General features: G+C 40.7%; 1 protein-coding gene across 1 annotated transcript; it reads left to right on the top strand.

The window, feature by feature from the left end:
• Positions 1 to 15,763: 15,763 nt before the first annotated feature.
• LOC109781275 (uncharacterized) lies at positions 15,764 to 18,501 on the top strand. Its single transcript, XM_020339881.4, has 5 exons — positions 15,764 to 16,119; positions 16,507 to 16,668; positions 16,762 to 16,992; positions 17,094 to 17,278; positions 17,792 to 18,501. The coding sequence occupies exons 1-5, from the start codon at positions 15,900 to 15,902 to the stop codon at positions 18,347 to 18,349; spliced, it is 1,356 nt and encodes a 451-aa protein (XP_020195470.1). The 5' UTR covers positions 15,764 to 15,899; the 3' UTR covers positions 18,350 to 18,501.
• Positions 18,502 to 21,617: the final 3,116 nt, after the last annotated feature.

Below are 21,617 nucleotides of genomic sequence, written 5' to 3'. Positions count from 1 at the left end.
CGGTGGAAAGTTGCATGGAAATATATCTCGGAATGGCTATGGAAATGCCATAATAGGTAGGTATGGTGGCTGTTTTGAGGAAGATATAAGGAGGTTTATGTGTGATAGAGCGTATCGTATCACGGGGTTTGGATGCACTGGCGAAGTTTGCACCAACTCTCAAGGTGAGAAAGGGCAATGCACGGTACCGAAGAGGCTAGCAATGATGGAAAGGTGAGAGTGCATATAATCCATGGACTCAACATTAGTCATGAAGAACTCACATACTTATTGCAAAAATCTACAAGTCATCAAAAAACAAGCATTATTTGCATGCTCCTAGGGGGATAGATTGGTAGGAAAAGACCATCGCTCGTCCCCGACCGCCAGTCATAAGGAAGACACTCAAAGAACACCTCATGTTTCAAATTTGTTACACAACGGTTACCATACGTGCATGCTAGGGGACTTGCAAACTTCAACACAAGTATTTCTCAAATTCACAACTACTCAACTAGCACGACTCTAATATTACCATATTCATATCTCAAAACAATCATCAAGTATCAAACTTCTCATAGTATTCAATGCACTTTTTATGAAAGTTTTTATTATACCTATCTTGGATGCCTATCATATTAGGACTAATTTTATAGCCAAAGCAAACTACCATGCTGTTCTAAAAGACTCTCAAAATAATATAAGTGAAGCATGAGAGATCAATATTTCTATAAAATAAAACCACCACCGTGCTCTAAAAGATATAAGTGAAGCACTAGAGCAAAATTATCTAGCTCAAAAGATATAAGTGAAGCACATAGAGTATTCTAATAAATTCTGATTCATGCGTGTTTCTCCCAAAAGTTGTGTACAGCAAGGATGGTTGTAGTAAAATAAAAGCAAATAATCAAATCATACAAGACGCTCCAAGCAAAACACATATCATGTGGTGAATAAAAATATAGCCTCAAGTAAAGTTACCGAAAGACGAAGACGAAAAGAGGGGATGCCTTACGGGGCATCCCCAAGCTTAGGCTTTTGGTTGTCCTTGAATTTTACCTTGGGGTGCCTTGGGCATCCCCAAGCTTAGGTTCTTGCCACTCCTTATTCCATAATCCATCAAATCTTACCCAAAACTTGAAAACTTCACAACACAAAACTCAACCGAAAATCTCATGAGCTCCGTTAGCGAAAGAAAACAAACCACCACTTCAAGGTACTGTGATGAGCTCATTATTTATTTACATCGGTGTTAAACCTACTGTATTCCAACTTCTCTATGGTTCATACCCTCCGATACTAGTCATAGATTCATCAAAATAAGCAAACAACACACGAAAAACAGAATCTGTCAAAAACAGAACAGTCTGTAGTAATCTGTATCAAACGTATACTTATGGAACTCCAAAAATTCTGAAATAAATTGATGGACGTGAGGAATTTATCTATTAATCATCTTCAAAAAGAATCAACCTAAAAGCACTCTCCAGTAAAAACTGGCAGCTAATCTCGTGAGCGCTAAAGTTTCTGTTTTTTACAGCAAGATCAAAAAGACTTCACCCAAGTCTTCCCAAAGGTTCTACTTGGCACAAACACTAATTAAAACATAAAACCACATCTAAACAGAAGCTAGAAGAATTATTTGTTACTAAACAGAACCAAAAAGCAAGAAACAAAAATAAAATTGGGTTGCCTCCCAACAAGCGCTATTGTTTAACGCCCCTAGCTAGGCACAAAAGCAAGAATAGATCTAGGTGTTATCATCTTTGGTATGCAATCCATAAGTGGCTCTCATAATAGATTCATAAGGTAATTTAATTTTCTTTCTGGGAAAGTGTTCCATGCCTTTCCTTAGCGGAAATTGGAATCTAATATTTCCTTCTTTCATATCAATAATTGCACCAATCGTTCTAAGGAAAGGTCTACCAAGAATAATAGGACATGTAGGATTGCAATCTATATCAAGAACAATGAAATCTACAGGCACATAATTCCTATTTTCAACAATAAGAACATCATTAATTCTTCCCATAGGTTTCTTAATGGTGGAATCCGCAAGGTGCAAGTTTAAAGAACAATGGTCAAATTCACGGAACCTAACACATCACACAAAGTTTTTGGAATCGTGGAAACACTAGTACCCAAATCACATAAAGCATAACATTCATGATCTTTAATCTTAATTTTAATAGTAGGTTCCCACTCATCATAAATTTTTCTAGGGATAGAAACTTCTAATTCAAGTTTTTCTTCATAAGATTGCATTAAAGCATCAACGATATGTTTGGTAAAAGCTTTATTTTGACTATAAGCATGAGGAGAATTTAACACGGATTGCAACAAGGAAATACAATCTATTAAATAACAATTATCATAATTAAATTCCTTGAAATCCAAAATAGTGGGTTCATTGTTATGTAAAGTTTTGACCTCTTCAATCCCACTTTTACCAATTTTTGCATCAAGATCTAAGAACTCCGAATCATTGGGACGCCTTTTAACTAAAGTTGACTCACCTCCAGTCCCATCATTGTCAAGATTCATATTGCAAAACAAAGATTTAATAGGGGACACATCAATAACTTTTAAATCTTCATCCCTATTACCATGAAAACTAGAAGAACACGCTTTTACTAAGCAATCTTTCTTAGCACGCATCCTAGCGGTTCTTTCTTTGCACTCATCAATGGAAATTCTCATGGCTCTGAGAGACTCATTGATATCATGCTTAGGAGGAATAGATCTAAGTTTCAAAGAATCAACACCAAGGGAAATTCTATCCATGTTCCTAGCCAACTCATCAATCTTAGGCAATTTTTCTTCAAGCAAAGCATTGAAATTCTTTTGAGAAATCATAAATTCTTTAACACTAGTCTCAAAATCAGAGGGCATCTTATTAGAATTTCCATAAGAGTTGTTGTAGGAATTACCATAATTATTAGAGGAATTACTAGGATACGGCCTAGGATTAAAACCTCTATAAGCGTTGTTACCAAAATTGTTCCTACCAACAAAATTCACATCCATAGATTCATTATTATTCTCAATCAAAGTAGACAAAGGCATATCATTAGGATCAGAAGAAACACTCTTATTAGCAAACAACTTCATAAGTCCATCCATCTTTCCACTCAAAACATTAATCTCTTCTATCGCATGAACCTTTTTACTAGTGGATCTTTCGGTGTGCCATTGAGAATAATTAACCATAATATTATCTAGGAGTTTATTTGCTTCTCCTAAAGTGATTTCCATAAAAGTGCCTCCCGCGGCCGAATCTAAAAGATTTCTAGAAGCAAAATTCAATCCGGCATAAAATTTTTGTATAACCATCCATAAATTCAATACATGTGTAGGGCAATTACGTATCATTAATTTCATCCTCTCTCAAGATTGTGCAACATGTTCATGATCAAGTTGCTTAAAATTCATAATATCGTTTCTAAGAGAGATGATTTTAGCGGGAGGAAAATACTTAGAGATAAAAGCATCTTTGCACTTATTCCAAGAATCAATACTATTTTTAGGCAAAGAGGAAAACCAAGTTTTAGCACGATCTCTAAGCGAAAACAGAAATAGCTTCAATTTAACAGTATCATTATCCACGTCTTTCTTCTTTTGCATATCACACAAATCAACAAAGTTGTTTAGATGTGTAGCGGCATCTTCACTAGGAAGGCTAGAGAATTGATCTTTCATGACAAGATTCAACAAGGCAGCATTAATTTCACAAGATTCAGCATCGGTAATAGGAGCAATCGGAGTGCTAAGAAAATCATTGTTGTTGGTATTGGAAAAGTCACACAATTTAGTATTGTCTTGAGCCATCGTGACAAACAATCCAACACACAAGCACACAAGAAGCAAGCGACAAGAGGCGAATGGAAAAAGAGGGCGAATAAAACGGCAAAGGTGAAGTGGGGGAGAGGAAAACGAGAGGCAAATGGCAAATAATGTAATGCGAGGGATAATAGTTGTGATGGGTACTTGGTATGTCTTGACTTGGCGTAGATCTCCCCGGCAACGGCGCCATAAATCCTTCTTGCTACCTGTTGAGCTTGCGTTGGTTTTCCCTTGAAGAGGAAAGGGTGATGCAGCAAAGTAGCATAAGTATTTCCCTCAGTTTTTGAGAACCAAGGCATCAATCCAGTAGGAGACTACACACAAGTCGCCTTGTACCTACACAAATAAATAAGAACCTTGCAACCAACGTGATAAAGGGGTTGTCAATCCCTTCACGGCCACTTGCAAAAGTGACATCTGATAGAGATAATAAGATAAATATTTTTGGTATTTTTATGATATAGATTGAAAGTAAAGATTGCAAAATAAACGGCGACAGAAATAGTACGTTGGCAGGAGATAAATATAATGAAAAATAGACCCGGGGGCCATAGGTTTCACTAGTGGCTTCTCTCAAGATAGCATAAGTATTACGGTGGGTGAACAAATTACTGTCGAGCAATTGATAGAAAAGTGCATAATTATGAGAATATCTAGGCATGATCATGTATATAGGCATCACGTCCGCGACAAGTAGACCGAAACGATTCTGCATCTACTACTATTACTCCACACATCGACCGCTATCCAGCATGCATCTAGAGTATTAAGTTCATAAGAACAGAGTAACGCATTAGGCAAGATGACATGATGTAGAGGGATAAACTCAAGCAATATGATATAAACCCCATCTTTTTATCCTCGATGGCAACAATCCAATACGTGCCTTGCTGCCCCTGCTGTCACTGGGAAAGGACACCGCAAGATTGAACCCAAAGCTAAGCATTTCTCCCATTGCAAGAAAGATCAATCTAGTAGGCCAAACCAAACTGATAATTCGGAGAGACTTGCAAAGATATCAAATCATACATAAAAGAATTCAGAGGAGATTCAAATATTGTTCATAGATAATCTTGATCATAAACCTACAATTCATCGGATCTCGACAAACACACCGCAAAAAAGAATTACATCGAGTAGATCTCCAAGAAGATCGAGGAGAACTTTGTATTGAGATCCAAAGAGAGAGAAGAAGCCATCTAGCTAATAACTATGGACCCGAAGGTCTGTGGTAAACTACTCACACATCATCGGAGAGGCTATTGTGTTGATGTAGAAGCCCTCTGTGATCGATTCCCCCTCCGGTGGAGCGCCGGAAAAGGCCCAAGATGGGATCTCACGGGTACAGAAGGTTGCGGCGGTGGAAATAGGGTTTCGTGGTGCTCCTGGATGTTTTCGGGGTATATGGGTATATATAGGAGGAAGAAGTAGGTTGGTGGAGCTGCGAGAGGCCCACGAGGGTGGGGGCGTGCCCAGGGGGCAGGCGCGCCTCACTGCCTCGTGGTGGCCTTGCTTCTTTATTGACGTCCACTCCAAGTCCTCTGGATCACGTTTGTTCCAAAAATCACTCTCCCGAAGGTTTCATTCCGTTTGGATTCCGTTTGATATTCCTTTTCTGCGAAACACTGAAATAGGCAAAAAAAAACAGCAATTTGCACTGGGCCTTTGGTTAATAGGTTAGTCCCAAAAATAATATAAAAGTGTATAATAAAGTCCATTAAACATCAAAAACAGATAATATAATAGCATGGAACAATCAAAAATTATAGATACGTTGGAGACGTATCAGGAAATGAGATGTCCATGATATCAGTCACGTCAAGAAACTTAGAAACATTGTTAGGATGAAGAAACTTGAGACGAATAACAGCAAGATCTTTGTCTGCACAATGAAGAAGACATCAGTCAACTATAGGATGGTACTAACTATTTGACCTTGTTTTTACCCCTAGCGCCATTTCAAAATTTATAACAGTGATTTATGCATATCTTTGTTTTCAGTACTTTTCAAAGAAGTTCACCGATGATTACCTCTCAAACCACCTGCATGGTCAAGAGGCGAGGAAGGTATTCATTCAACACCCACGGTACAATATTGAAGTCTTCCTAAAGAGGATGAAGATTGGGCGGGCAATTATCCATACCCACTGGCCTAAAGTTGCAAGGACATTCAACATCACTGAAGGCTCAATATTTGCCTTCCGCTTCTTCAGTTTCCCAAATGTGGTTCATTTGTCTATTTACCGTGTATGACGCTACTTTCCAAAGTTTTTCGATGTTGCATGTGAAACTTGGTGCTGTTGTGTAATGGCGTATCTGAGTGCTGAAGCTATCTGATGTAATTCGATTATGAATCATGGTTGTCGTTTGATACGTCTCCAACGTATCTATAATTTATGAAGTATTCATGCCATGTTTACAATAGTTTTATATGATTTTGGTATGATTTGATTAGAACTAACCCGGACTGACGCTGTTTTCAGCAGAACTACAGTGGTGTTGTTTTTGTGCAGAAATAAAAGTTCTCGGAATGCGATGAAAATCAACGGAGATTTTTTCTAGAAAATATAAAAAATACTGGAATGAAGAGTTACCGGAGGGGAGACCCGTGGGCCCCACGAGGGTGGAGGGCGCGCCCCTGTGCCTCGTGGACTTCCGTTGGGGCCCCCTGACTTGTTCTCGACGCCAACCTCTCCTATAAATACCCAAACCTCCAGAAAATAACCTAGATCGGAAGTTCCACCGCCGCAAGCCTCTGTAGCCACGAGAAATCAATCTAGGCCCTCTCTGGCACCCTGCCGGAGGGGGCCATCATCACCGGAGGCCATGGAGGAGGATCCCGGAGGGGCCATCATTGCCATGAAGGCCAAGGACCAGAGGGAGAACCTCTCCCCATCTAGGGGGAGGCCATGAAGGAGGAAGCACAAGGGGGAGAACCTCTCCTCCTCTCTCTCGGTGGCGCCGGAGTGCCATCGGGAGGGGAATCATCGCCGCGGTGATCGTCTTCATCAACATAACCATCATCATCACCATCCTCATCTATTTTACGCGGTCCACTCTCCCGCACCCCGCTGTAATCCCTACTAGAACATGGTGCTTTATGCCACATATTATGATCCAATGATGTGTTGCCATCCTATGATGTTTTGAGTAGATATCCTTTGTCTTTGGGTTGATTGATGATCTAGATTGGTAGGGAGTTGTATGTTTTATTTTGGTGTTGTCCTATTGTGCCCTCCGTGTTGTGCAAGCATGAGGGATTCCCGCTTTAGGGTGTTGCAATACGTTCATGATTCGCTTATAGTGGGTTGCTTGAGTGACAGAAGCATAAACCCGAGTAAGGGGGTTGTTGCGTATGGGATAAAGGGGACTTGATATGTTAATGTTATGGTTGGGTTTACCTTAATGATCTTTAGTAGTTGCGGATGCTTGCTAGAGTTCCAATCATAAGTGCATATGATCCAAGAAGAGAAAGTATGTTAGCTTATGCCTCTCCCTCATATGAAATTGCAATGACGACTACCAGTCTTGTTAACGATTGCCTAGGATAATTCCGCACACCGACCCATCATTATTCCACACTCGTTATTTATAATATTTAGTAATATATTCTAACTTTATGATAACAACACCTACTTTTATATTTTAGCTCTTCGATATCATGCAAAGTTATCCTCTTCATACCCACAACGTAGTTTTATTTCTCGTTTCTAGTTGGAAGCAAAAGTTCGGTGTACGTAGAGTCGTATCAGTGGCAGATAGGACTTGAGAGAATATTGATCTTACCTTTAGCTCCTTGTGGGTTCGACACTCCATACTTATCACTTCCACCATTGGGAATTGCTACGATGATTCCCTGCCCTTGGGGATTATCAAGCTCTTTTCTGGCGCCGTTGCCAGGGAGCAATAGCGTGGGGTTGATATTTTCGTGTATGCTTCTTTGCTTTCTTCACTAAGTAGTTTTTGTTTTCCCTTTTTAGTTTTGCTTAGTTTTGGGTGAAACATACAAAAAATAATTAAAAGAATGAAAATACAAAAAAATTACTTGCCTCTCATGCCTAAAAAGTTTTTCAATAAGAGAAGTGATTGGAAGGTTATGCATTGGAGAAGTGAGGGTCAACCTTGAACACTTGTGTTCATGCTCATGGAAACATTGTAAAAAAATTCATGGAAGTTTCTCTGAAAATAATTATCCCCTTGTATATATCCATTGTATTATAAAAATAATGTGCCCAGCTTTGGTTTTAGGATGATTAGATTGCTTGTTTACTTTGTGCAGTACAAAAACAGAAACTTTGGCTGTAGCGCGTGAATTTACATTTTTTACTGGAAAGTCAAATGGGTCTGAAACTTTTTGCACATTAATTCTGTATAATTTTTTAAAATTTTCATATTTGTTTTAGAAATTTTGGAGTTACATAAGTATATTAAACTTCCAGATTACTACAGACTGTCCTGTTTTTGACAGATTCTGTTTTCTATGTGTTGTTCGCTTATTTTGATGAATCTATGGGTAGTATCGGGGGGTATGAATCATGGTGAAGTTGGAATACAGTAGATATAGTTCTAATATGAAATTGGAATGAGTTTGCAATAGTACCTAAAGGTAGCAATTTTCTTTATTATACTAACGGATCTCACAAAGTTTTTGTTAAAGTTTTGTGTGGATGAAATGTTCGAAGATCGAGGAGCTATCAATATGAGAAGAATAAAGAGAGGCAAGAGTTCAACCTTGGGGATGCCAAGGAACCCCAAATAAATATTTAAGGATACTCAAGCATCTAAGCTTGGGGATGCCCCGGTTGGCATCCCATCTTTCTTCTTCAACAATTATCGGTATACCTTGGTTTTTGTTTTGTTCACATGATTTGTGTCCTTTGTGTTTTTGTTTTTCCTTTAAGAACCATGCTAGTATGAGATAGCCCTTCATTGATTTATAGAATGCTTCGTGTGCTTCACTTATATATTTTGATCTTGGATATTGGTTAGTCTATATTAATTGTAGAATTCTCCATGAACTTCACTTATATATTTTGGAGTATGAATAATACTATAATCTAAAGTGGGGTTGGAAGAGTGTCAACTTTAGGAATTAGTGATCCCACCATTTTGGAGGGTGTTGAATCTTAGTGTGATATTTATGAAAGTGGATTTGGAAGAGTGTCAACTTTAGTTAGTAATGATTCCACTATTTCGGAAGAGGTTCCAATTGATTACGAGAACAAAGCTGCTATCTATGATGATTATTGTGATGACATGTATGCTATAAAGAATAATGTTAACCATGAAACTTGTCATCATGATTTTAATTTTCAATTGGATTATACCTCACATGACAGTTATTTTGTTGAGTTTGCTCCCACTATTCTGAATGAGAAGAATTTTGCTTATGTGGAGAGTAGTAAAATTTCTTTGCTTGTAGATCATGAAAAGAATGCTTTATGTGATGGTTATATTGTTGAACTCATTCATGATGCTACTGAAAATTATTATGAGGGAGGAATACATGCTTGTAGGAGTTGCAATAATATCAAGTTTCCTCTCTATGCGCTTAAAGTTTTGAAGTTATACTTGTTTTTCCTTCCTATGCTAGTTGATTCTTGTTCCTATAAATTATGTGCTCACAAAATACCTAGGCATAGTAAGTGGGTTAGATTTAAATGTGCTAGTCATATTCTTCATGATGTTCTCTTTATTTTTCAATTCTTATCTTTTATGTGAGCATCATTGAAATCATCATGCCTAGCTAAAAGGCATTAAAGAAAAGCGCTTGTTGGGAGACAACCCAATATTTACCCTTACTTTTTTGTGTGTTTACATGATTAAGCTACTGTAGTAATCATGTTTTATAGCTTTTGTTTCAATAAAGTGCCAAGTAAGACCTTTGGGAAGACTTGGGTGAAAGTTAATGTAATCTTGCTATAAAAAACAGAAACTTTGCACTCACGAGATTAGCTGTAATTTTTTACAGAAGAGTGCTTTTGAGTTAATTATTTTAGCAGAAGATTAATAGACAAATTCCTCACGTCCACCAATTTATTTCATAATTTTTGGATTAGCAGAAGTATGGTTGCTGTTCAGATCATTACAGACTGTTCTGTTTCTGACAGATTTTGTTTTCATTGCATAGTTTGCTTGTTCTAGTTTCTATGGCTTATATTTCTCAATATAAATTGTAGAAATGATATGGTACAGTAGGCATTGTGTGAGAACAATTATGAACCTTGTCTTTGACAGTACCAAAGTGAATGGTTTACTCTTTATCATACTAACCTATCTCACGAAGTTCCGTTAAGTTTTGTGTGATTGAAGTTTTCAAGCATTGGGTGAGGTATCGATATGAGGAGAATAAGGAGTGGAAAGACCCTAAGCTTGGGGATGCCCGAAGCACCCCAAGGTAATATTCAAGGAAGACTCAAGCGCCTAAGTTTGGGGATGCCCCGGAAGGCATCCCCTCTTTCGTCTTCAAAACTATCGGTATACTTTACTCGGAGCTATATTTTTATTCGTCACATGATATGTGTTTTGCTTGGAGCGTATTTTCAATTTTACTTGTTGTTTGAATAAAATCATTGGATCTGAAATCTTGAATGAAAAAGAATCCTCACATGGCTAGTTAATTATTTGACTACTCAGTGTTCTTCACTTGTATCTTTTGGAGTAGTTTGTCATTTACTCACGCGCTTCACGTATATCCTAGAGTAAATGGTTGAATGAATTGAATATCATAAATCTGAATTTATATACGTTTCATATGCTTATAACATGGGGAGTAATGACTTCACACATAATAAGTATAGGTAGTAAACTAATTGAAAGTTAGCAAACGCAGAATTGGTCACTTGAACAATTCATGAAAGAATATTGAAGGAAGAGAGATTTCACATATAAATATATCATCTTGGACATCTTTTGTAATTGTGAGCACTCATTAAAATATGACATGCTAAAAAGTTGATGTTGGACAAGGAAGACAACTTAATGGGTTATGTTTTCCTATACCCGAAACGTTATATTGTCTTGAATCATCCAACATGTTGAGCTTTCCTTTCCCTCTCATGCTAGCCAAATTCTTTGCACCAAGTAGAAATAATACTTGTGCTTCCAAACATCCCTTAAACCAGTTTTGCCATGAGAGTCCACCATACCTACCTATGGATTGAGTAAAATCCTTCAAGTAAGTTGTCATCGGTGCATGCAATAAAAATTGCTCTCTAAATATGTATGAACTATTAGTGCGAAGAAAATAAGCTTTATACGAACTTGTGATAGGGAAGAAATAAAAGCGACGCACTGCATAATAAAGGTCTTTATCACAAGCGGCAATATAAAGTGACGTTCTTTTGCATTAAGATTTTGTGCATCCAACCATAAAAGCGCATGACAACCTCTGCTTCCCTTTGCGAAGGGCATATCTTTTATTTTTATCTTCTACCCTTATACAAGAGTCATGGTAATAATCACCTTTCCTTTTTACACTTTTTCCTTTGGCAAGCACTTTGTGTTGGAGCGATCCGGATATATATATCCACTTGGATGTAGGTTTTCATAAATTATTATTGTTGACATTACCCTTGAGGTAAAAGGTTGGGAGGCGAAACTATAAGCCCCTATCTTTCTCTGTGTCCAATTAAAACTTTGAACCCATAAATATCACATGAGTGTTAGCAATTGTGAAAGATTAAATGATAGTTGAGTATGTGGAGTTTGTTGAATCAAAGCTCTTACATAGACCCTTCCCGAAAATAAAATGAATTGCAATTGTTTGATGACTGAGAGCGCGGTTTGTTAGTTTTCAAGAAAGTTTATGATCTATACTTTAATATGTGAATAGCTTGTTACTTGATCATGAGAAGTTTCATGAGTTGAGCTACTGTTATGATATGTAATGATGCTAGAAAAAGTGATTGAAACTATCATTGATCAAACTTATGAACTTGCTAGCATTCACACTTCATAAATTATTTATTTTATCATTTACCTACTCGAGGACGAGCAGGAATTAAGCTTGGGGATGCTGATACGTCTCCAACGTATCTATAATTTATGAAGTATTCATGCCATGTTTACAATAGTTTTATATGATTTTTGGTATGATTTGATTAGAACTAACCTGGACTGACGCTGTTTTCAGCAGAACTACCGTGGTGTTGTTTTTGTGCAGAAATAAAAGTTCTCGGAATGCTATGAAAATCAACGGAGAATTTTTCTGGAAAATATAAAAAATACTGGAATGAAGAGTTACCGGAGGGGAGGCCCGTGGGCCCCACGAGGGTGGAGGGCGCGCCCACCCCCTAGGGCGCGCCCCTGTGCCTCGTGGACTTCGTGGGGCCCCCTGACTTGTTCTCGACGCCAACCTCTCCTATAAATACCCAAACCTCCAGAAAATAACCTAGATCAGAAGTTCCGCCACCGCAAGCCTCTGTAGCCACGAGACATCAATCTAGGCCCTCTCTGGCACCCTGCCGGAGGGGGCCATCATCACCGGAGGCCATGGAGGAGGATCCCGGAGGGGCCATCATCGCCATGAAGGCCAAGGACTAGAGGGAGAACCTCTCCCCATCTAGGGGGGAGGCCATGAAGGAGGAAGCACAAGGGGGAGAACCTATCCTCCTCTCTCTCGGTGGCGCCGGAATGCCATCGGGAGGGGAATCATCGCCGCGGTGATCGTCTTCATCAACATCACCATCATCACCACCCTCATCTATTTTACGCGGTCCACTCTCCCGCACCCCGCTGTAATCCCTACTTGAACATGGTGCTTTATGCCACATATTATGATCCAATGATGTGTTGCCATCCTATGATGTTTTGAGTAGATATCCTTTGTCTTTGGGTTGATTGATGATCTAGATTGGTATGAGTTGTATGTTTTATTTTGGTGCTGTCCTATTGTGCCCTCCGTGTCGCGCAAGCGTGAGGGATTCCCGTTGTAGGGTGTTGCAATACGTTCATGATTCGCTTATAGTGGGTTGCTTGAGTGACAGAAGCATAAACCCGAGTAAGGGGGTTGTTGCGTATGGGATAAATGGGACTTGATATGTTAATGCTATGGTTGGGTTTTACCTTAATGATCTTTAGTAGTTGCGGATGCTGCTAGAGTTCCAATCATAAGTGCATATGATCCAAGAAGAGAAAGTATGTTAGCTTATGCCTCTCCCTCATATGAAATTGCAATGACAACTAGCGGTCTTGTTAACGATTGCCTAGGATAATTCCGCACACCGACCCATCATTATTCCACACTCGCTATTTATAATATTTAGTAATATATTCTAACTTTATGATAACAACACCTACTTTTATATTTTAGCTCTTCGATATCATGCAAAGTTATCCTCTTCATACCCACAACGTAGTTTTATTTCTCGTTTCTAGTTGGAAGCAAACGTTCGGTGTACGTAGAATTGTATCAGTGGCAGATAGGACTTGAGAGAATATTGATCTTACCTTTAGCTCCTTGTGGGTTCGACACTCCATACTTATCACTTCCACCATTGAGAATTGCTACGATGATTCCCTACACTTGGGGATTATCACCGTTATACGGATATGAAATATCTGGTGTGTTTTATAAGAAATGTCAATTTGATTACTACATGGATTATCAATAATAGGCTAATTACCCTGCTTATTGGGTTTTTCTATTGCAGACGGTTACTCAGACAACACCGTGGGCGATGAACTCAAACAACCCACACGGTTTCTAGAAAGTAGGCGTGTCCGATCAACTAACAATCAAACACGGCTTCCGGCAGAGAACTGTTTATGTTAGGCCACCTTGCACAAACGTTTCCACGCAAAAAACCGTGTGTCATATACATACGAACGGAAATGTTTTTCTGGGATTCACCGTGTGGGATGTACATACGAACGAAAATGATTGGGTTTCGATGCCTCGCCCGATCGCACATGAGCTTATTTTGCCCCCGCCTGTGTGGCTGGAGGGCCTATCCCCGACGGTTTCTGGGTCGTGTGGGAAGGACCCCCCTATCGCACACACTCACTAGGCGATGGTTTAAAACTCCGTCGCGGAAAGGGGGTAAAAACCGTTTGTATATCACGTCTCTGCACTACCAGTGACAACCTTTCGAGTGCCCAAGAAGTTCTTCAAGGCCACAGATAAATCACGCCGCCGTTTTCTCTGGGCGGGAGATGAACAGATCACCAGAGGAAAATGTAAGGTTCGCTAGAGCACGGCGACCACGCCAGAACAACACGGCGGTCTGGGCATCTCTGACCTCAATCGGTTTGCCCGGGCGCTGCGGTTACGGTGGCTTTAGCAAACTTGGAACCAGCCAAACAGACCCTGAGTAGGCACTGACACGCCTTGCGACGCCACGGATCGAGCTCTTTTTGCGACCTCTACTACGATGACTATCGGCGATGGGGCTACAGCCTCCTTCTGGTCCTTTTCATGGCTTGGAGGGAGACCGTTATGTTTGGCTTATCCAATGATCTTTGCCAGATCCATCCGGAAGAACAGAAGTGTGGGAGAAGCCCTACAGGGTGATCGATGGATCCTTGATCTACGCCATGGTGACTTCAGCAGCATCGCACAACAAGTTGTCGAGCTTGCAAGGGAAATTAGGAAAGCTGGCCTCAACCTGGAACCGGGGACTCAGGACACGGTCAAATGGAAGCACTGCAGCTCGAGAATCTACTCTACGAGATCTGCATACAACACCCAATTCGACAGCAACCAGCCTTGCAACTTGAGAACACTCATTTGGAAGATCTGGGTTCCAGGCAAAATCAAGACGTTCATATGGTTGCTGCACCTAGACAAGCTCTGGTGCAATGACCGGCTGCAATGGAGAGGATGGGAGAATGGATTTTTTTGCCCCATGTGCCTTCGCAACCTTGAGACCTCTTCACATCTGGTATGGGAATGTCTGGTCTCTCTGCAGGTTTGGAGCACTGCAGCTGCCTGGACTGGTTGCAACGTACTAATCCATGGAGCGTGGAGCATGGGGACAACGACAACAGACAAAATCCAGAGGATCACAACTGTTGCAGCTCTAGGTCACAAGAAAGGCACAAAGATTATGATCGCGCTCATCCCCTGGCATATCTGGCTAGAGCGCAACTCCTGCGTTTTCAGAGGAAAACATGCCGATGCGAGGCACATTACAGAAGCTTGCAGGCGTGACATGGAACAATGAAGGATAGCCAGTGCTAGATGCATAGAGCAACCCTTTGGGGATGTAACGTGAGAGATTCATTTAGGATATACTTAGCCTGGAGCCTTGCTGCCCTGGGACGGCTGTAATATTTCCTTTTCACTCACCTGATCGCTTGATCAACATTTTGTCATCTCCCTCTCTGCTAAATGAATGAAAAGCCAACTCTGCTGGACGTTTCAAAAAAAAAGTACAAGAAAATGTGAGCAACATTATCAACTTCAGGACTTGAATCCTGATGGGCTGGGCATACCACTATCCTCCTAATCATCTAACCACAGACTGATTCACAGAATTATTAATGTTTGTGCTAATTACATAATTAACACGTAATTAATATCCTACCTATATCAGCATGTAAGTAATTGCACATACGCATTTTCGAGTCAAAGTTAAATCAAACAAATGAGTTTAAGTCAGAAAAGGCAAACCATCAACATTACATATTATGGTCAAATCTGTAATAAAGTCCAAAGTAAGCACGGCGGGGCAAATCATCAACATTACAGATTATGGTCAAATCTCCCCTAAAAAAAGATTATGGTCAAATCTGTAATAAAGTCCAAAGTAAGCACGGCGCTAAAACTCGAATCCCCCTCGGAACGCGAGAGAGGGAAAGGTTGATGCTCCGGAGGTGTGTTGATCTGAGGGGCGAATTTTCAGCCTGGTCGACGAACGGCCAGAAACGCGTCGCGCTGGAAGACGGGAGAACTGAGTGAACGCACGATATATATACCCTAAAGGCAAAAGCCACATCGTTTCGCTCGCGTAGTCGCGTGTGCCTTGTTCGTTCATCTCGCTCGCCCGTTCTCAATCCCTAGCTGCCCCCTCCCTCCATCCAACCAGAACGCACGACCGCCGCCCGCCACCGGCAACGAAACCCTAAGCGCAGCGATGTTATCAGCCGAGGTGCCACACCTTCCCAGAGTCCGCCATCCCCATGATCCGGCCAACTGCGCATACGCCCCCGACCTATTTGGCCCCACGCTCCAGCGTCTGCACGATCCTAGCGAGCAGCAGGAGGATGTGGCGGCGGCGGCGGGGGATAAGCAAGGGATCGCCTCCATCTTCTCCTGTATCGACAAACATGGTGATCCAGCGCTCAAGGCCGAGGGTGAGTACACTCCTCTATATTTTCAATTAGGGCCTCTTTGATTCACAGGATTTGTAAAACCTAGGAATAGGAAAAACATAGGAATAGAGTGGCATGACATCTTCAATACTGCAGGATTAGTATGGTCGTTGCGCAGGAAAAACGTAGAATTCTTCACATGAGGTTGTAGTGGATGGAAATTTCCCTATGAAAACTAGTACTACAAATGAATCTTATGGATTGCAATCCTACAAATCAAACAAGCTACATAGGAAAAAATCCTAATGATTGGAATCCTCCAAAATTCCTTTAGGAATCCTTTGAATCAAAGAGGCCCTTAATCTTCATAGTGGTCGCTTTTCAATCTGCCAACTCAACTATGCATCCTTTGTCAAATTATTTTTGTAGCTTCAGAGCCGCCTATTCTTCACTGGGATGATGTCTGCCTATCCGACAGCGACGATGATTTAGTTGACCAGCTCGACTTGGCCGACTTGGCCGGCTTGGCCCTAGCACACTCTGATGAGGGGGAGGAAGTGGTGACAGACGATGAGGAGACAAATTGCTCTGGTAGTTTATTCTCCAGAAATGCGACGATTTCATCTCCAAATTAACCAAAAATGATTAAATGCCGATTGATGCTACATTGATTTTATCATGCAGGGAAATTTTTTCCCAGGGACAAAGCCAAACTGATACAGCGGGTGTGGGTAAGGAGTGACATCAAACAGAACGAAGAACACAGAGAGCTGTGTAAGATGCTTCTAGATCTGGGACATGATTGGTCTGCCCTTCCTCCTTTTCCTATGAAAGTATTCCCTCAGGCAATAGGCGCATGCGTTTTGCGGGGCTACTGTCACCACCGTATATACAAAACCCATGATACTTCCACCAGTAAGCTAGTCTCTGTTGATTTGATCCCTTGCCTAGCAATCTGCTCTTGTGCTATCTATGCATGTGTTTGGAAATTTTATTATTTACCTCGACATTTGCAGCTAAATCAACTCTTGGATATCGCGAACCAAATCGGATGCTACAGGTATTCTCGCTGCGTTTGTCAAGCTCTCCGTCATATCCTGTTAGTGTCTATGGAATAATCGCCGTTCGGGATTCCTTGGAGCCTCTGCGGAATTACGTCTTTAGCCGTCCCTGCAGAGATGATGCTGTCACCATTGACCAGGTAATCCAGCTAGACATGGCTTCTTTCAACATAACTTGTTTGTTGCTCAAGATGATTGATGTTCAACAGTATGTGTGAGATGTATGGTGGTTATCTTCTTTCCTTGGATTGGATCGACTAAAAGTTAGTCATGTGTGCTCAGATTTGTGCTTAAGACCTCTGTTTTTCGGGGGTGAACCCATTTTGAAATACATGTTAACTATACTTTTGATCCCCAATATTCCTACAGTATATACTAATGTTTTGGGAACAAGGAAGATAATAATATATGTGAATGTTTAGTTATAAAAGTTGAAGCGGTTGGCAAGATATATAAATGGTGGTAGAAGAGAGAAATGACATGCATGTCTTGCATTTCAACACAAGTGAAATATATGACTTATACTTTAAAAAGGAACTAGTTTTTTATTTAAACATGATGTGCATTGTCTTATTTAGTTTGTTATGTTGGCACAGGCTAATGTATCTGAAAATGTAGCATGTTTTGTTCTAACCAGAGTTGTCAAATTGTAGGATTCCTTTATCCTACCTCTTTGTAGTCCTTGTCGAGGAATGTACTTACGGCAGGATGCATTACTAGAAGTTGATCTGTGGGTAAAGGAGGAAGGGGATGGATCGGCTGACAAACAAATACTTTCTGCGTATGCTGAGATTGAGAGCTGCCCAGCTTATGATGAAATGCTATATGGGCAGATTCGTAGTGGCCTGTTCAGCTTGGACATAGGCTACATATCATTTACAAGAAGTATCGAGGCCGTAATAGAAGTCTTTGCAAAGGTTGATGGTCCTCATCATGTGAGATTTGGTGCTTTCAGCAGTGGCTTTGATCATGAGATTGTGTTGTTTGATGACACATTCTCTGGGACTAAGATGCAGTTTCAGCATGTAGTCGTGGTGAAAGCAGAGGAAAAATTGGATGTTTGCTTAAAGTTGGGGGAATCACTCTTTTGGTGGACTTTCCAGGATGGACATGTTGGACCTGTTAGGATTCCTGATGACTCGATGTCAAAGTATGGCCAGTTTGATGTGAGGGTGTTCTTTGCTCCTAAGAACTCGCGACCACAGAAATAAGTGAAGACACCCGTGCTGGATTGTGCGTTTTATTATCTCCTAACTAAGTACCTCCTGGGTGTTTTTTTTGTAATCTGTAAACCCTCTGTCAAAACAACAGATGTTTGAGGTCAGACTTGTCGAAACTTGAAAATATTCTATGTTTGTCTGCATATCTTGCATTTGATTGGAGCTACTTGATCTGTTGTTTTTATTTTCCCATTAGTTTGGTTGCATCTTTTGGTGGTTTCCGTTGTAAATTCTATTCTTTGGCATTCTTTCATGGAAATTTGTATACATAAACTGTTGTTAATTTTTCTAGTGGCAAGTGAAAATTACTGAATAAGCTGTAGTTGGATTTTCAGGTGACTGTTGCTTGTCTTATCTTATGAGTACATTTCCTGGCTTACCTAAAAAAAGGAGTACATTTCCTAGCTAAAATTCGTAGGTGCCTATTGCTTGTCTTATCAGAAACTCAGATTATTTTCCCCTCATAAAAAGGAAAAAAAGAAAATCAGATTATTTATACGGCAGGTCTTTCTGGGTTCGGTTTCATCTCTTCTTGGTGGCTCTTTGGAACGAAAATCAGATTACTTTTGTTCCTGGCGTGCTTATCTCAGAAAACGCGGATCTTGGCTTATGAGATGAGTTCATTTCAAGCTTGACATGCGAAGTACCGATGGCAAAGACGCAGAATCGACTGCCCATTCGTGGATCATGAAGTGGGTCAGGACCGTGTTGTACAGATTCCGCATCCAATGGCAATTGAGTGTGTCATGATATTTGATGAATAGATCAAAGTTCTTCCTGCAAAATATAATCTCACCATGTTGAAAAATCATTTAGTGTTCACCGTTTACGTATGTGGCTTTTGGTGTCAATTACTAAGTAATTAACATGCGTGCTTAGTTTTTTTTAGTTGACATGCGTGCTTAGTTTTTTTTAAGTTGACATGTGTGCTTAGTTGTCGGGCATTTGTCAGGTGCCCTCGAGAAAGAAAAGGAGAAAATTAAGACGACAGTTTAAACAAGATTTTAAATTTCACTATGTTTTGGTGATTTTTCTTCAATCATTTGGTGATATTTAGATCGCTCATACTCCCTCCGTTTCTAAATATTTGTCTTTCTAGACATTTCAAATGGCTATCACATACGGATGTATGTAGACATATTTTAGAGTATAGATTCACTCATTTTACTCCGTATGTAGTCACTTGTTGAAATGCTTAGAAAGACAAGTATTTAGGAACGGAGGGAGTACAAGTCAAACAAGCTCCATAGAAAAAGAAAAAGCAAACTGCGATTGTATAGTGTTAAAAAACAGAAAACAATTCCCTAAAATTCCCATAAATTCTGCACTGAAGAGACCTTCCCAAGAAAAAAAAACTAACAAAAGCTGAGTGGACCGAGAGATCGAGCGGACTGCAAAACGAAATACTGGAGCAATAAGCAAACATGGGGCATCTTTTTTATTTAGAGGAAAACGCAGGGCATTTTCTTTCGCAACCCCCCTCTCCCGTCCCCAGTTCGCTATCAGGGACATGCAGACGTCGGCGACGGCGGCGCATAGGGTTTGAAGAGGCCGCCGAGCTCCCCCCTCCGCCGCCCCTGGAATTTTCAAGCGACGGCCTCCTCCCTCGGCTGCCCCTGCGATTCTCCAGCGAAGAGCTCCTACGCCACCTGGATCGGACCCTCTGCCGACCCCGTACGGCTCCTCCCTCTTCCTCGCCCTGTCACTGAGCTCTGCGCCTCCGCCGACTTCCGTGATCGGCCCTCCGGCCGCCCCCGCGCTTCTCCCGTGCCCTCCGAACTCCCGGTCGCCTCCCTACCCAAGGCCCAGGCCCGCGACCTCGACTGGCCCCATCAGCTCCTCCCTCTAGCAGCAAGGTGGCCCGCCTATCCCCCCCCCCCCCCCCCCCCCCCCCACCCTCTTATGCATGGGGAAATGCACGCGGAAGGTGAAATTGATGGTAGCAGGGAGCTCAAATTTGTTTGGTTTCATGATCAATGTATTATTACCGTCTTGTTTATGTCTGTAGATCAGTGACATCAACTGATTTGTAGTTCCCACACCATGGTAATCTGTTTAGTTGGATTTATTGTATCATCAAGTCACTATCAAAGTGTTTGTGTATTTATGCTTTTAATTTCTTTGGGTATTTCCATTTAGGTGAAGAACGCTGTGCCTTGTTGCCATATTACCATCACTTGTTTTACTGTGAAGATGTTTTTTCAGGTTTTGGACAGTTCATGTAATAACTCCCTTATGTGATGTGCAGTGACAAAATCCTTTTAACGCGAAGTATGACGAGGTGGAAAGGTGGCCAACTAGTTTACTTTTCGTTGCACGAAACAGTAGCTAGAGGCCTTGGATGACAACGAAGCCAAGAGCTCGATGGAAGTAATTTGTAGAGAGGACCTATGTTATAGAAATTTAGTTTTCAATGTGTATATTCTCCATTGTTTATGTGTAAAGCATGATAAAATGTAAATATTGATACTTCCTTGGATGTATATTCTTCTATATTGTTTGCTTCATGTTTGGCAATTTACGGGAAGAGGAATAGGAGTTTGGGGAAGGGGGCTAGTGGACAGATTAGACAGGGATCTGACATCTTAGTTCCAGTCCTGTGTAGAATCTAATGGGGATCATGTATGAGAACTTGAGGGGTGAGTTTCTTCCCTTGGTTGGTTAGTGGGAGAATAGTTTCTATTATCTTATGGACAACTTGACCAGGTTATATTTGAAATGTATATATGTTGTTCTTTTTAATCATCTACGACAGATGCTGTTTTCAGCAACCTGGTTATCTGGATGTATGATAGTTCATTTGAACTTACGTGCAAACTTGAGATGGTTGATAGTAACATTCATGTGAGCTTTATTTGTTGAGAAAAGGTCATGATGGTGTACTTGCTTCATGGCTTTTCTAACTCATCTTGCTATGATGGTTAGCTTTAGAGCTACACCGAAGGGCTGATGAAGGGCCAAGGATCAAACCACCAGGATAAAAGGAAGGGAGAGGTGAACAAAATACCGTACACACGGCCACCCCCACTGCGTGTTCAATGTCCGGTACGTCGACATTTCATCCCTGGACATTTAGTCAAATTCGAAATTTTCTGAGTAATTTGTCATTGGAGTTATTTTTGCCAAGAGCAATTAGTATGTGCACCATTATCTATTCATGTACGCTTAGTTACTTTCTTATCTAGATATCCACCATTATAACTCCCTCAATCAAGTCAGGCATGCGTGTGGTCAACAGTAAACCCTAACACAAGGGAGA

The sequence above is a fragment of the Aegilops tauschii genome, chromosome 7 (genome assembly GCF_002575655.3).
Source record: "Aegilops tauschii subsp. strangulata cultivar AL8/78 chromosome 7, Aet v6.0, whole genome shotgun sequence".
Lineage (NCBI taxonomy): Eukaryota > Viridiplantae > Streptophyta > Magnoliopsida > Poales > Poaceae > Aegilops > Aegilops tauschii.
The sequence above is the reverse complement of the archived record's forward strand: the minus strand, read 5'-3'. Positions and strand labels throughout refer to the sequence as shown.

What these genes read in the sequence shown, in the direction of transcription:
- LOC109781275 (XM_020339881.4), top strand. Translation starts at nt 15,900, where the DNA reads ATGTTATCAGCCGAGGTGCCACACCTTCCCAGAGTCCGCCATCCCCAT. An exon ending in TGAGGAGACAAATTGCTCTG is followed by an intron (nt 16,669 to 16,761) that starts GTAGTTTATTCT and finishes TTTATCATGCAG; the next exon opens with GGAAATTTTTTCCCAGGGAC. An exon ending in AACCCATGATACTTCCACCA is followed by an intron (nt 16,993 to 17,093) that starts GTAAGCTAGTCT and finishes CGACATTTGCAG; the next exon opens with CTAAATCAACTCTTGGATAT.